Genomic DNA, 15865 nt, shown 5'->3' on the forward strand with positions numbered 1-15865 from the left:
TCTGGCCTAGCCATCCCTCAATTGTTTCCAGCTTTTTGCTCCAAGAGATGGTGCCACTGGCTGCTTCTCGGTGGCCATGTGGGTCTTTTTGTCCTTTGGACCTCTTGCAAAGGAGCAAGTCTCTTTGTTCCCTGGGGCACTGTTGCTGGGTGGGGAGGACGCTGCTGTGTGGAGCCTGGGCATTTCTGCAGGTCAGCAGAGAACAGGGAAGCCAGTGCGATTTTTTTCAGCCCCAGTGTGAACGGTCCTGTGGAAAGCTCCAGCAGGCAGCTCACTGCTGATTCAGTCACCGGCTTTCCGGGCCTGGAGGGCTGTGCCAGCTTCTGTCTCCTGCCGAGCTTCAAGCATGCTGAGTTTTTATTATTACAGAGAAGAGGGGAACGCAGTGCCTGTCATTGCCGGGGGGAGCCTCATTCTGCTGCCAAGGGGGGCGCTTTCGGATGGAGCCACGAGGTATGTGACCTTGCCTCTCTCTTCCTCTCGGTCTTGCTCCGTGTGCCTCAGTGTGTCAGGGCTGTTGAGGGTGCCCTCTGTTGAGATGTTGAAACCATGAATGAATCATCCCAGAAATACTTAGACAAAGCAGCTACGAAAACCAGAGCCCCAGTTTCGAATGAACGGGCCCTGGGGAAACGTGTACCTGGGGGGTGTACTTTTGAGCTGAGTAATGTCTGCACACAGACAGAGCTCCCAGGAATTCTGGTCGCGGAGAAGATACACCAGCAGCGGGCTTGCCTGCCATGTCTGGTGAGTCCCCTCCGAATAGAGAAAGGCGTAATTCACATCTCGGGCAGGCTGGGGGACCTGGGAGAGAATGAAACCTGTCCTTACCCACTCCGGTGACGGGGAAAATTACACTTGCACCCAGAATGGATTACAAATGTTCATCATGCACTTTCTGAGATAGCTCACTGTCCACTTGTTTGTAAAGGAAACCGACTGTTTTTACCCACTGTTTTCTGGTTAGGGGTTGCTGTAGACTCTTCCAGGAGATTTTTTTAAAACATAAATAACCATCTGAGCTTAGGTTGTCATGTTTTGCCTCTTGACTCTGTTGAAATGACTGAGTCGGCCTCACACTGCGACATTTGAGGCTCTGAAAAATGGCTGCCGACCTAAGCAGTTAGGTTAATCCAGGTCCTTCCTGATCACCAAAGCCAGCCTGATCTGTGTCCCTAGCGGATTGCCGAGCCTGTCTGAGCGCCTCTGGGAAGGGAAGATAGTGGTCTTTGCCCGTGTTGGTGAGGACAGACATCACCAAGAGGCAGTAAGGCTGATTAGGAAGCATTGGGGTGAAGCAGCCTGCCTCTAAATTCACCGCCCATCCGTGCACACTTCAAATGCATGTGCTCAGTCCTTGCATCTGGCACTCACGGTTGTTGCCACCTTGCTTATCTGGCCGTAAACACAGTGACTTCCTGGCCAGATTTACTTTTTAAAATCTGTAGCCAATTGCGGAGCACATGAGCCTTTAAGAGGATTTAAACTTTTAATTCACTGGTCCGGTTTATCATCAGCGCTTCACTTAACAACGGGTTCCAAAACAAGAACCCTGTTTTTCTCCTTAAATTAATCATCCTGGCCAAGGTCTTCACAATGTAAAAAAAGGTCAAGATAAAGGGAAGGGGGGGGAGGGAGGAGGTAGAATGGGAAGAGATAGAATCTGGCTTTAAGAGAGCCTGGCGTGCTTTATTTGTTGTTTTTTATGTCTCTCGTGGGGACTTGTGGGAATAAGTGGGGCGATGACCACTAACACCCTTTGTGAGGCATAAAGCACTTCGCCAGCACTTGATGAAGTGACCCGGGGGCACCTGAAGTGGCTCCCCCACCATTCGTACCACTGGTTTCCGTGTATCCAAACCCAAAGGAAACTCAGCGTGCCCGCCTCTTGGGGTCTGTGTTCGCCCACATTCCAGCCTTTGCTGCCGAAAGACCCAGTGTAGAAGTGGAACTACGAGAACAGCCACTTGTAGAAAAAAAATTTCATCTCTGCGTGGTGGGGGGGTTCAAGGGTTGGCAACTGAAGAAGTTTCTAATCTGGATCTTTGAAAGCTTCTCATGACCCTCCTCCTTCCCTGCTGGGCCCCGTCCCTTCGTCCCTTCGAGAAACTGTCCCCCAGCGGCTTTTGGACCGCTGTTACCTTTCTGCTGTTGGCTGATTAATTAGCACAGTCTCTCTTGACCCCTGAGGCCCTTGCTTCTGGCCAATAGCAGTTGTTTATCTGCTGACCTGCTTGGCTCTGGCACTTGATTTCCAAACAGAGGGTAACTGTTTGTGAGAAGCTAGCGTGGGGGTCGCACAGCTTTCCTCCCCGGACTGCGGACTGCGCTGACCGTGAGGTACAGCTCCAGCCAGGCTGTGCCAGGTGCTCACCAGCTTCGTGCAAACAAGCGGAAATGAAGATGCCGTTGCAGGCAACCTGGCTTTTCCTGGAAGCATTTTGGATGTGTTGGTTATTTCGGTTTAATGTTCAGCTTGACTGTTACCCCAGGACACCTTGCGGGTTTCATGGAAAGTCGTAAATCTCACACAGGTCCCTAAACACACCTTGCTGCCGCCCATGGGCACCTTCCACAGCATGTGCCTCCCAAGGCACGTTTCTGGCCAGGAGCCAAGGGCCCCAAAGTCTGCACCCACGTGGAGAGCAGATTTGGTAGAGTAGGGTGAGCTGGTGCTCTCCACCCTGCCTGGGAGTGGCGGGCAGGCCGTCTGCTGCCAGGGGCTCTGGGAGTAGCTGGGGGGCTTGAAATAAGAGTGGAGACAGCAAGGAAAGGCCAGAGCCAAGAGGATTCGTGCAGCAGGCAGACAGGCGAGTGCCAAGACCCTCAACCTTCAGAGGCTGTAAGCATCTCCAGGAAAACACCCAGGCCTGGCCCGAGATGTTGCTTCTCTAGGTCAAGGGCGAGGCCTGAGACTCTGAGACTAGGTACTTGATGTTAGGCCTCAGAACAAACCTGGCCTCTACCCCTGTCTAGCTTTGTGATCTTGGACAAGCTAGTTTGATATTTTTCCATGAAACAGGGTTAATGCTTCAGAGATTGTAAAGATTACATGAGGTATAGATATAAAGTTGTAAGTGATCAAAAGTTGGTACATATTATTGTTGTTAGTATGGACACGTAGAAGAGTAAGTTTAAAAGGCTAGGGGGAGCGGGTGAAGCCACGTTGGGAAACAGAAAAATAGGGTGTCTAGGGACCCCTTTCAACAATTAGCATAAAAATCCAGCAACCTTCAAAACAGGTCAGATCTTGAAATTCATTGGCAGCAAGTGATTTTTAACTATTAATAATGAACGTATTCACACATACTAACAGGCGTACAGTCAAAATTCTTTTCCCCATTTTCTCCTGCTATCCTTCCTGCTCCCAGCTCCCATAACACAGGAGCCCCCTTGTAATGACGTACGATAGTAACAATGCCAATAACAAGAACATTTGTTTACTCCTTACTACATGCCGCACACTGTTCTGAGTACTTTGTGAATGTTGACTTGTTTATCAAGCTCTGAAGCTGGTGCTGCGTTTCTGTCCTTTTTACAGATGAGGAAACTGAAGCACAGAGAGGTTGGTTAAGCAAGTTGCCCTCAGTCACTAAACTATGTAGTAGAGCAGGGTTTTTAGACCTAGACAGCCCAGGCTTGGAATCCGTACACTTATCCATTATATTATCCTTAAAGAGTTTCTTTATGAAAATTCAAGCAAACATAAAGATATTTATTCCCCCCCCCCAAGGTAGCATCTTGTCCTCATTGTTCTGCCCCCCCCCCCTTTTTTAATTCTGTGCTTGACAGGACTTATTGGAAGTCATCCCACAGCAGGACACAGAGCTTCCTCATTCTTTTCACAGTACTCTGTGGTTTCGATCAAAGACCCTACTTTTATGGCTGGAACAGGAAGTAGAGATTGCCCTGCTGGTCACTGTGGGTGTGAATAAACTGCCCTGGTCATCGTGGGTGTGAATAAACTGAACAAACACACGTGTGCCGGCCAGGTCTTTTCATTGTGGGATGCTATGACGGTTCAACATTGGAAATCAGAGAAGCAAGGGAGAGAAAGGAAGAAAACTGTCAAACCAGAAGCATTTCCAAATAGTATTAGATGTCACACATAAAAGAAATACTTAAGCAAAACAGTTGTCCCGTGGTGCAGAATCAGTAACCAGAGGCTTCCCTGAATTAGCTGCTTTTCAGAAATCAGTTTCCTTCACAGTGAATTCATACCTCTGCAGCAAGAATCAGAAAAATGGGAGGGACAGCACAGTCAGGGGCGTCTTGAAGGCCCAAAGGGGTGACAAAGAGAATCCCCAGAAGGTGCCCCAGAGCCTTACAACTTTTATTTAGGTAGCGGACTCTCTAACCTTGAACCTCACAGGATGCATCTGTAGCAATGGTCTTCGGTGCACTTTTTTTCCCTGGCGCTTTCTCCTTGGTGCCTTCTTAATAACCGGTTCCTCCTCTTATTTGTCCCTCCAGTTACATGCTTGAAGCTGATCCGTGGGGTCTGCTCCCCAGTGTGAAGCTACAGATGGAGTTTTCCCAAGGCCAGAGCCTCTTGGGAAGATGAATTCACTGGGAGAGAATTGATGATCACTCTCTAATAGACATCCGTGGTCTGGGAAGACCTTGGTTTAACAAAAAAGCTGTCTGGGTTAGAAAGAAAAATTAATATTGACTGACTGAAACCCTGAAAGAGGAAGCAGATACTAAGTTCATTTAGAAAAAGAAGAGTTCAGATTAGGGGCAGGATAGGTGAGGGAAATTTTCCTCACCTCCCTTTTGAGATGTTTACCGAGAAGAGTCACATTTCATGTTCAGTTTTAAGGTACTTTTCCTAACTTTGGAAAGCATTTTCTTTAAAGTGTATGTTTCTTTACTTCCTTCTTTGTGTCCCTTTAAAAAAAAAAAAACAGTTAATTTTCCAAATTCTATTCTGATAGAAACAAATTCCTTTCTTTCCCATGTAACTTAGATCCGACCCTGTTTTTCTTTTTCTTTTTAAAAAAATATTTTATCTGTTTATTTTTAGAGAGGGAGAGAAACATCAGTGTGCAAGAGATACATCTACTGGTTGTTTCTCACATGCCTCCATCTGGGGATCTGGCCCACAACCCAGACATGTGTCCTGTCTGGGAATAGAACCGGCGACCTTTCTGTTTGCAGGCCAGCACTCAGTCCACTGAGCCACACCAGCCGGGGTCAAGCCTGTTTTTCTTATAAAAGGTGCTCGCTGGTTTTGTTTTGCTCATCACGGAGGATGGGCAGCTTAAACAAAATCACGTCTTGTTTATCACTCGGATGTTGTGGTACAGTTTGTTTTAAAATACTCCATATTGTCGAAGATGAAAGTAGAATTCTATCTCTGAAAGAGCTTTCGTGCACAACCTGCACCCCCCCAGCCTGCCAGCTCCAGTGCTGCGCTCACCAGGGTCTTGGGGTGGCCTTCAGTGACCCACAGACCTGTCGGGTCAATGGGAAGATGCAGGTGAGAGCTGAGCAGTATCCCAGCCCATCGCAAGCTTGTTGCTTGTTATGACTTCCACAATGGATGGGATTGCACCCCCCTCACCTACCTCACAGGTGTCAACTAACAAACACCCGAAGATAGTGTGTCTGTAAAAGGCTGTGCCCAGCTATTTTAACAAGCACAAAGGCCACTCTTGGTAGGGATCATTGCCAGGGCAGCAATAAGGAAGTACCTCTACCCCTTCTCACATGACATGTCCTGTAATAGTGCGGAAACTCTATGCGCTGATACTTGACCCCTTGGAGAGTTTTTAGAGGCCTGGGAGGGGAGAAGGCTTCACGGGACTACCTGCTCCCACTGAAGACCCTAATTGGGGATGGTTACAGAAGGTTCCATATGGCAAGAGAGGAAGCTGATGCTGCGGGAAGGACAGGGACTCCCCAGCCATGTCACAGGGGTGGAGGGATGCAGACCTCTGTCTGACCCCAAGTCCAGTGCCCTCTGGAGGCTGCCTCTGGGAGAAAGTCTTCAGGGGAAGAGAACCTGGCATCATCTGTAACTAGACAACAAACGAGGGAGGGAGGCATTAGGAGAACAGAGTCAGGAGACTTCTCATTTCAAAATAAAGTGCTATGGGAGAAATTTGGCCTTACAAAGGTGGAGGAATCTAAAGTCTTAACACAGAGATCTGATATGTAATCTGGACCGAAGCGGAAGAGGGCAAGGGAAGGCCGTGTCCTTTCAGAGATTCTGAAAAACCCCAACAGATAAGATTCAGTGACTACCCAGGGTGAAATGTCCTTGGACCCACAGCTGCCGGGTATAAGCTTAGTTTTCACTTTCACTTCTTTCGACTTTTGAAAAGAGCTTGGGCAGAATGGCCGACGGATCGTTCCGACAAATCTTCAAGGGCACCGGGCTCTAGAAAGCTGACAGGGAAGTCGGACAGTCCCACTCTGCTGACCATGAGCTGAGTGACCTCGGACAACCCCTTGCTTCTCTGTGGACTTCAGTTTTCATATCTGAAGAATGAGGGAATTAGACTCGATTCATTCACATAACATCTTTTAAAACCTAATTCCACTGGCTAGAACCTCTTGTATTTAATAGAAGTGGCAAGAGTGGACATGGGTGATTGCTCCTGACCTTAGCAGGGAAAGCACTCATTTCTTCATCATTAAATGAGACCCTGTGGGTTTTCCATAGACGCCCTTCTCACCCTTCTCAGGCTGAGTTAGTTCCACCGTCATCCTAAGTTTCTTAAGCGTTTTCATCTATAACAGGGCACTGGATTTTGTCAAATGCTTTTCTGTATCAATAGAGTTGATCGTGTGGTTCTTGTCCTTTACTAATGTGATGGGTTACGTTAACCGATCGTTAGAGGTCAACCCAACCTTGTATTCCCGGGACCAGTCACCCTCGGTCCTGGTGTATAATCCCATCTACAGATTGCTGGATTTCACTTGCTCCTATTTTGTTAAGGAGTTTTGGCATCGATATTCATAAGGGATACTGACCTGAAGTTCATAAAAAATATTTGTAGAGCAGCTTATGTGCCAGGCATTATTCTAGGCGTTAGGAATTCAGCAATTTTTCAGAACAAGGTTTTTGAAAATCTCATCTTTCATGGGACTTAACACTCCAGTGGATGACTGCTCTCCACTCACATTTGACATTTTTGTCCCTCTGTCCTCTCAGAGATGCCCCTGTCCCAGGCGCCATGCTGGACTATGGGTAAACTGGTCATCGGTGCTTGGAGATTGGAAGGGGCCAGCTATCGGTTTAAATTGTTGTGCCTCCCCCCCCCCCATAATGTAAGTGTTCATTGAATCAGAACATCTGCATAGAAAAGGCACACACTGGTGAATCTGCATTCACTGACACAGCCATGGAACCGGCGCCCACATCCAGACCCAAACATGGCCAGCAGCTGAGAAAGTCCTCATGCCCCTCCTGCCCTCAGTAAAGTTGCCTCCCAGCTTCCAAAACCGGGTATTAGTTTTCTGAACTTTATAAAAAATGGAGTCATCTGGGTCCTATTCATTCAGTATTGTATTTGTGAGGTTCATTCGTGGGGCTTCATGTTGTCTTGGTTTCGGTTCATTCTCACTGTTGTCTCGTGTTGCCCTGTATGAATATTCATAAACTTATCCCACTGTAACTGGACACTTGGGTTATTTCCTGTTTGGGGCTGCTATTCCACATGCTAAGGTCATGCTATGCTGTGGTGGCATGTTTACTCACTTTGGGGTACATGCCCAGGAGTCAGAGGTTATGTTTAAGTTCAGTTTTCATGGAATTCTGCCAGTCATCACAGTGGATGTCCAAAGGAGGCTGTCACCAACGTGTGACAATTCGGGCCCTGCACGTGGTCGCCAACACTTGGCCGTTGTCCTAACGCACTGTAATTTCAATGGGCATTTCTCTGGCATCTAATGAAATTAAGATGCATGTTCCTTTCGTTTATTTATTTATTTTAACCTCACCCAAGGACGTGCTTCTTGATTTTAGAGGGAAGGAAGGGAGAGAAACATCGATGTGAGAAAGAAACATTGATCTCTTGCCTCTTCCATGTACCCAGACTGGGAACCGAACCTGCACCCTAGGCCTGTGCCCTGACCTGGAATCGAACCCATGACCTTTTGGTCCATGGAACAACATTCCAACCAACTGAGCCACACTGGCCAGGGCAAGATGCATGTTCCTTTTAAAGGCAATGATTAAATGGAGCCATCTGTTTAGCCCAGGTGTTTTGTCACAGATACTACAATTTTCTTAGGTGGCCCTTTCATGCTGGTAGTAAAAGCAAGAGGCCATTACTGTCCAGACTTATTCTGTAGCCCCTGACTGGCTTTGTGTCCCTCCAGTATGAAGAAGAAAAGTGGCTCTAAGAGATCACTCAGGACCACCCAGGATGGAGGGCTTTCCTGTGTGTATAACATGAATTTTGAGAAGGTGGGCAAATGCATCATAATAAACAACAAGAACTTCGACTTATCAACAGGTAGGTGTTCTGGGCGTGGGCTAACCTTTCCTGTTCCCATCCAGTCTCTTCACCGTGGGACAAGGTTTGTAGCCAACCTTCAGAAGGAAATGCTGTGCCCATCTGCTGTGGCAGACAGCTGCTTCCTAGATGGTATTTGCATGTCCAAGAGAAAGGGATGCAGAGAAATCGGGAATTTAGTCTGAGGTCCCACCATGAGCATGAGCTAAGAATCGAGGGCAGCTGTTTGGCCTTGACTGTAGCCAAGAGTATCACTTAGCTTCACTTGGTGCCTGAGGGTGATGCCACACAGTCCTCAGCCAGGGATTGCTCATCGCAGACCGGTGCTGGATTCCCACAGGTATGAGCGTCCGGAACGGAACAGACAGAGATGCCGAGGCCCTTTACAAGTGCTTCCGAAACCTGGGCTTTGATGTGTTTGTCTATAACGACTGCTCTTGTGCCAAGATGCAGGAGTTGCTGAAAAAAGGTGTGTGCCTCCCCCGCCTCCCTCCTTGTTCTTCCAGCTCCTCATACGGGCAAGGCTCCAGCTTGTTTCTGCAGGATGCTTTACTGGACACAGGGACTCAGCTTGGGAAGCCTTTCCTTCCTCTGGGCCACCCATACCTTTCTCTGGCGTAGTGGGTCTCTTTCAGGAAACTTAGATCTTTCCCCCCCAAAATGAAGTCGGCTTCTATGACAGCAAGAGAAGAAATAGGACCTGTCTCTACAGAACAGTCTCAATTTCAAAAGACTAGTTTTTAGCGAAGTAACAAATCAACACCATTCTTCCTACCACACAGTTACTCTTAAACTTTTCCCTGGTAGGTACAGAAGAATAATCCCCACGTACTTCTGAATGACTTCACCTCCTCCCCCAGCCCCTTGCAACCACCATTGTGCTTTCTGCCTCTGAACTTGACTCTTAGGTACCTGTAAAGTTGAATCATCAAGTCTTTGTCCTTTAGGGACTGGCTTATTTCACTTAGCATGGTGTTTTATTTACTTTAACAAATACTTGCAAGATCCTTGTTACATGGCCTGCTTTATGAATATTAACTCATTTAATAGGCATTATCATACCCATTTTACAGACAGGGAAACCAAGACACAGGGTGGCAAAGGAACTTCCCCTGTGTCACAGACCTAAAAAACAGTGGGGTCACCTCCTTCAGCACCCCAAAATGCTGCCTCCCAGCAGCTGCCTGAACCACGCCCTCCTGCCATGGGTGGGACTCACCTCCTCAGGAGGCAGCTCCGTTCTGGTTTCAGACTGAGTGAGAATTCTAGAATTCTCTCTGTAACTTCTCTCTACTGGTCCTCCTCCTCCCTGGAGAGGTGCTCCTCCCCCGAAGAGCTCTTGGTCAGTGGGCGCCGCCAGGCTGGGAGCGGGTCCTACATCTGAGGTCCCTCAGGGCTTGTGTTGACTTTCCACGTTCACATCGCTTGCTTGCAGCTTCTGAGGAGGACCACAGGAATTCCGCCTGCTTCGCCTGCATCTTACTCAGCCACGGAGAAGAAAACTTGATTTATGGGACAGACGGCATGATCGCTATCAAGGACTTGACGGGCCACTTTCGGGGGGATAGATGCAAAACCCTCCTAGAGAAACCCAAACTCTTCTTCATCCAGGTAATCCCTCTTCAAAGCCGGCTGCACCGCACATGGGCAAAGATTACGGAGCGACTCGTATCGTCTTTGCAGATCTGCGTGCTTTTCCTATTGGGGTGTGCAAATTTGGGTTTTGTTTTCCTACTCTAAATGCTTCGCTTCTGTGTCTGCTGCAGGTCACAACTCATGGGGGTTTCTTTAGGTGTTGCAATACTTTTATTTCCTCTGCTCACTCGCTATTCCTGTAGTCACCCATCAGACCATGTTTGAGGCCCCAGGACATGGCCAGCACAGTTCCAGGCACTGGGGCGCAGCAGTGGACAGCACACGTTTCTGTCCTCAACTCCATGGATCTCTGCTTTGCTGTTTAGGCCTGCCGGGGGACAGAGCTCGATGACGGGATCCAGGCGGACTCGGGGCCTATCAGTGACACGGATGCCAGTCCCCGATACAAGATCCCAGTCGAGGCCGACTTTCTCTTCGCCTATTCCACAGTTCCAGGTACCAAGTCCGTTGTCTACTGTCTGGGCCGTGCCGTTCTGCTGTCAGCGTGTAGGCTTGGGGCCGTATTAATTTGCCATTGCCGCAGTGACCAAGCACCAGAAACACAGTGGCTGAACACACACAAAAGTATGCTCTTATGGTTCTGAAGGTCAGAATTCCAAAATGGGTTGCCAAGATCGTGTCCCTTCCGGGGGCTGTAGGGGGTAAAACCCATGTCCGTGATTTTCCCAGAGTGTGCGAACCTCCCGTGTTCCTTAGCCAGGGCCCCGCCCTCCTGCTTCAGAGTGAGCAACCCCACACCCCTCTGACCCTCCTTCCTTCCTCATCTTATACTCTGACCACAGCTGGGAAGTCTCGCCCTCCTTGAACGACTCCTGTGATTAGATCGGGCCCACTTGGATGGCTCAGGATAGTCTCCCATTCGTTCCCTTAACCTTCATCACACCTGCCCAGTCCTCTTCGCCCTGTCAGGTGACACAGGCACAGGTTCCCAGGTGAGAGTGTGGACACCCCGGGGGCCATTGTTCTGCTCACTGCAGGGATCTTGTCACTTTGCTCTCTGAGAGAGCAGAATTCTCTCCCCCATTACTACTGTTATCACTGGTAATTATACGAGCAAACATTTCTTTTTTTTTAACAAGTATTTACACTTCCAGTTTTATTATATTTATTTATTACAGTAACATAGTTTATCTTATTTGCACAGAATTATATTAATCTATGTACATTAAATGGTTTTCTTTCTCAATACAAACTTAGAGATTGAATAACAAAATCATAGCAGTCTCTATGGTAACAAATTCTGTGTCAATATGAAATGTTGATGTAAACAACATATTTCAAACAAAAAGCCTATTAATGCACGTAGCAACATAGATTCCAATAGAAAAGAAGTACGATAATGGGCTGATGACGAGTCTGACTGCTTCTATTATAACAGCTCATTTTTTGAAACATGCCTATGCTTTGTGGAGGGTAGTTTTCTTGTTCCTTTCATTCTAAGCAGGTTGTCAGCCCTACTATTTTCTTACCTTGTGGCTTTTTGTGCACAAAAATAAAAGCCGATTGTGTCTTTTTTAAAATCTGAACTCACTGAAGACATAATGTCAGGTATCCCAGAGCAAGAAGGGACAGAGAAAAGAGACATTCAGTCACTCAGAAAAGGGGACTGAATGTTGGAAACCTGTCTAGAGAGTCTGGAAGCAAGCTCTGAACTCCGAGGTAACTAGTAGGTGCCTCTGGGGTGTGGCCAGAGCATTCATAGCGTCGCAGGAGTGGGGGGTGGTAACTAGACAATCAGACTGGCAGTGGCCAGGGGAGAGGCAGGAGGGGGGCAATGGTGGGAAGAAGGAGAAGGGACTAGTCAGAGAACATGTGTGAATGACCCGTGGACATGGACATCAGTGGGGGGGGCTGGTCTGGGGGAGTGTGGTGTGGGCTGGGCGAAGAAGGGCAACGGGAGAAAAATGGGGACAACTGTAATAGGACAACAGTTAAAAAAAGAAAATCATCTATTATGTACCAAAATACAAATATTTCTAAGAGCAGACTTTTCGATAGCGCTTTAAATTTAGAGTGTTTTTCGTACCAACAGTGTAGGTAGTGAGGAAGGTGGTTGTCGCGGTCCTGGTTTTACAGGTGGAGAAAAATGAACTTGGGTGAGCATAAGTGATGTGCTCAAGGTCACAGAGATTTTGGGACGTGATAAAGCCAGGGAGCTCAGACCGGGATCCCTTTACAGCATAAACAAGCACCACGAAGTGCCAGGAACGAGATAACCTGCTCTCTGTTTGCCCGAGTCAGTTGAGGGAAAGGCTTTCCTTTGTTTCGAGTAAAAACCATCACTAAGTCAGCATCCTCCCAGCTGTGGTGTAGTCTGTGGAGTGCTTGATACGAAAGTGTCAGTTATAGTGAATCGCTCAGTGTTTGGGAAACCAGCTCTGGCAGGATGGACAGGTTGGATTTTGCGAGCACAATACCTTCACGTTTTAAAGTTGAAGAAAATAATTAGGCCTTCCTGCTCTTGGGAAGGAGCTGGTGTAATGGCAGCATCTGCCTGTGAGCAGACTCAGTGGGTGGCTGGTGGGTGCTCTGAGCAGGACCTGGGGAGAGTCAAGGAAGGAGGGTCAGCCCTCAGGAGACAGGTGAGAGATTATTCCCTAAATTTAAAAAAAAAAAAAAGCCGTTATGACTAACTCTTGGAAAATCAAACAGAGGAAAAAGGAACATGACCGATTGGAAGGAGTGTGGAAGGGTCACCGGTAAAACTCCTGGGTGGGCACCGCACCCAGGCCGCTGGGATGAAACAGCACAGACTGGCGCTTACACAATGGAAATCTCTTACTTGAAGTTCTGGAGGCTGGGAGGTTCAGGATCAAGGCACTGGCCAGTCTGGTTTGTGACAAGGGCTCTCTTCCTGGCTTGTAGTCGGCTGCCTCCTCACTATGTCCTCACACAGCAGGGAGATTGAGGGGGGTTACTGCCCAGGGTGCGGGGCATGGCCAAGGTTCAAACCTGGACAGGTAGACAGGGGGCCCCATCGTCATAGGCGCTGCATGCTGTGCTAACAGCCTGAACTTTACCGTGATATGGGGTGCAAGGAAACTGTTTGAGGTGGGAGCATCACAGGGTGAGATTTGTGTTACTGCGGCAGTTACCCCAAAGACCATGTGAAACAGGGTTAGAGGAGACAGACCTGGGGGCAGTGATACGGTGGAGATGGCAGTACACGTCCTGCCTCAGCAGGTCCCTGAACTGAATGGGATAACTTAGGTGACAACGTCCCCCACAGACAGAATGTGCTGACTTACTGCTAACGCTGTAGAGTTCAGTGCGCGGGCTGGTAGTTGCCCTGTGGACTGCAGGAAAGAATTCTGAGTGCACCTCAGTCACATCACACAGATAGATTATTTCTATTTGTTGTATACTTGCTCAATAAATGATTACTGTAAAATGGTAATGATAACCCAGTTCTCATCAAACCAGCGTGAGTGATTGGCAGGAAGAAGCACAGCTCATCACGTAAACCAAACGCAACTTTACTTTTAGTTTAGTATCTTTTTAAATTGGGGCGTGGAGGCGGAGGAATCCTCTCTTGCTCTCCCAGGGCAACGGGCGCTCCTGGCTCCGCCCCTGGCCTCCTCTCACTCCCAGCCGCCTTCAGCAGGAATCAGCCTCTAGTTCTCCCTCATCAGCAGGAACACATCTCAAAATTCTCTGAGGCCCCCTCCTTGGATTAGAAAGTAGCACTCACCCCCTAAAGGCTGGTGAGGCGTTCCAGATACGGAGCGGCTCGCCAGCATTTCCTTCTGGGGCTTCCCTGCCCAGCATGTCTCGGACACATACCAACCGAATCGTTTGCTGGGCCTTTTCACGCTGTCTTCTAAACCTAAGATGCTTGCTCATTAGAGACTTGCAGGCAGAGTAGAGGGAAACAATCTCAGAAAAAAGCGTGCGTGAAGGCCCCAAACCCTGAGAGCGACTCTCAGTGGTGAGCGGGACTGTGGTCAGCCGGTTTGATCGTCTTCCTCTCCTGTCCAAGGCTATTACTCGTGGAGGAACCCGGGAAGCGGCTCGTGGTTTGTGCAGGCCCTCTGCTCCACCCTGAACGAGCACGGGAAAAGCCTGGACATCCTGAAGATCCTCACCAGGGTGAACTACAGGGTGGCCAGGCACTTTGAGTCGCAGTCCGATGACGCCCGCTTCCACGAGAAGAAGCAGATCCCCTGCGTGGTGTCCATGCTCACCAAGGAACTCTTCTTCTTCTCAAAATAACCGTTCCAGGCGTGCGGTTTAGCTGAACAGCAATGGGTTCCTTGTTGATGAATCTTTTTTTTTTTCTTGGGTGCTCTTGAGATACCTGTAAATTCTAAAGGATTTTTATTTCAGGAAAATTTGTTGATTCGACAGGAAGGAAGCTTTCTGGTGCTGTCTTAAGGTCTCTGAATTTTCAGTGTTATCTATTTGATGACCTTGTAATTTCCTCTGAAGATTATTTTTGTTTGTATTTTTCCTCTTGTTGTCACATGTAGCACATACAACAAAAACGACCTCTGCAGGTGCCTCTTGGCTGTCCACTGTGACTGGAGGTGACATTGGTGGACAGAGTCATATTTGTACCTGGTAAAAAACAGTCCCAGTGCTTGACAAAACATGGCCAAGGGATATTCAGTTTCCTGTGTTATAGAAGGTGGGTATAGAGTATGGTTTGAGCTATTTTTCAGTGGCTTAGGGCAGATTCTCATGCAGATTCCCAAGTAAGTTACAGGGGAAAATAATGTAATGATTCTACCATGTATGCATTAGGATCCAGCCAGGAAAACAGAAGCTGTTCTAGGTGTTTCAAAATAAAGAATCGAATAGAGGAAATTGACTTAACAAAGATGATAAAAGAGAAGCCAGATAAAAGAAAGCTGTTACCACCTAGAGCTGTGAGGCTGTGTGTTTCCCTGAGCCCAGAAAGGGGGGTCGTTTACAGAGCTGGAACCACAGTGAGGGGTGGCCTGGTGGGAGCTGGTACCACCTAGGAGAGGAGCTAAGGAAAACCTCAGCACAGCAGGGCAAAGCCACTGCCTGAGAGGGGAGACTCCAGGTGCGCCACGCGTGGAGAAATACCCCTGGCTTTACCTCTTCTTCTGCCCTGGCATCTTCCTGCAGCACCTGCTCTTCCAGTGCCACCTGGAAGCCAGTTGACAAGGGCCTTGGGAATTGTATTTCCCTGCAGGACAGCAGAGCAAAGGAGAGTGGATGAGGCAGGGGAGGAGTAAGAAGTAGGTATGAGTGCACCCATAATGGGAACAGATGCCCTTCTGTTCCCTGACATTCTGCTCTCCTGCATTCAACCATCTATTCATTCCGTTGTCAGACAATCTACATATTGCCCAATATGTGAGAAATAATCTGTTTTAGCTTTAATGGATACCTGAATTTTTTTAGATCATTCCAATCCTTATTCTGAGTACATTTTTTTGTACCTAATTCTCTAGGTGGGGGGGAATTTATGGCAAAGATTCTTGCACTTTGTTTTCCATGTAGTATTATCTTTTGAATTCTTGGTAAATGACTACTTTATTCTGCCTAATAACTTGTTAACAGATGTTCGTATTTATTGATTAAAATGTGGTTGCTTAATTTCTAACCTGTTCCGTATCCTTTCTTTTGGAAGCATTTTTGTGTTTTTATGGCAGTGGGGAAAAAGAGAAACAGGAAAAGAATTGTCCTCACTGACTTGACCTCAATGCAAAATATAACTCACATTTCTTCTGAAGCTGGAACCCTAATAAAATAATAAGTAAGCACTTAGG

At 47.8% G+C, this 15865-nt stretch overlaps 1 protein-coding gene across 3 annotated transcripts in view; it reads left to right on the forward strand.

Moving 5' to 3' along the window:
• Positions 1–15524, forward strand: part of CASP7 (caspase 7) — a 34262-nt gene extending 18738 nt beyond the window's left edge. For 2 of the 3 annotated variants that reach the window (XM_037132869.2, XM_053668493.1), the window contains exons 3-7: positions 8332–8468; positions 8809–8937; positions 9904–10079; positions 10430–10559; positions 14104–15524. In XM_037132869.2, coding sequence (XP_036988764.2) covers positions 8332–8468; positions 8809–8937; positions 9904–10079; positions 10430–10559; positions 14104–14336 — 805 coding nt within the window. In that variant the 3' untranslated portion in view covers positions 14337–15524. Of the gene's footprint in view, positions 1–66; positions 454–8331; positions 8469–8808; positions 8938–9903; positions 10080–10429; positions 10560–14103 lie in introns of those variants that run through there. The other variant, XM_053668494.1, reaches the window with a different exon arrangement.
• Positions 15525–15865: the final 341 nt, after the last annotated feature.

The sequence above is a fragment of the Artibeus jamaicensis genome, unplaced genomic scaffold (genome assembly GCF_021234435.1).
Source record: "Artibeus jamaicensis isolate MK-2021 breed Jamaican fruit bat unplaced genomic scaffold, CSHL_Jam_final contig_490, whole genome shotgun sequence".
NCBI classification, from domain to species: domain Eukaryota; kingdom Metazoa; phylum Chordata; class Mammalia; order Chiroptera; family Phyllostomidae; genus Artibeus; species Artibeus jamaicensis.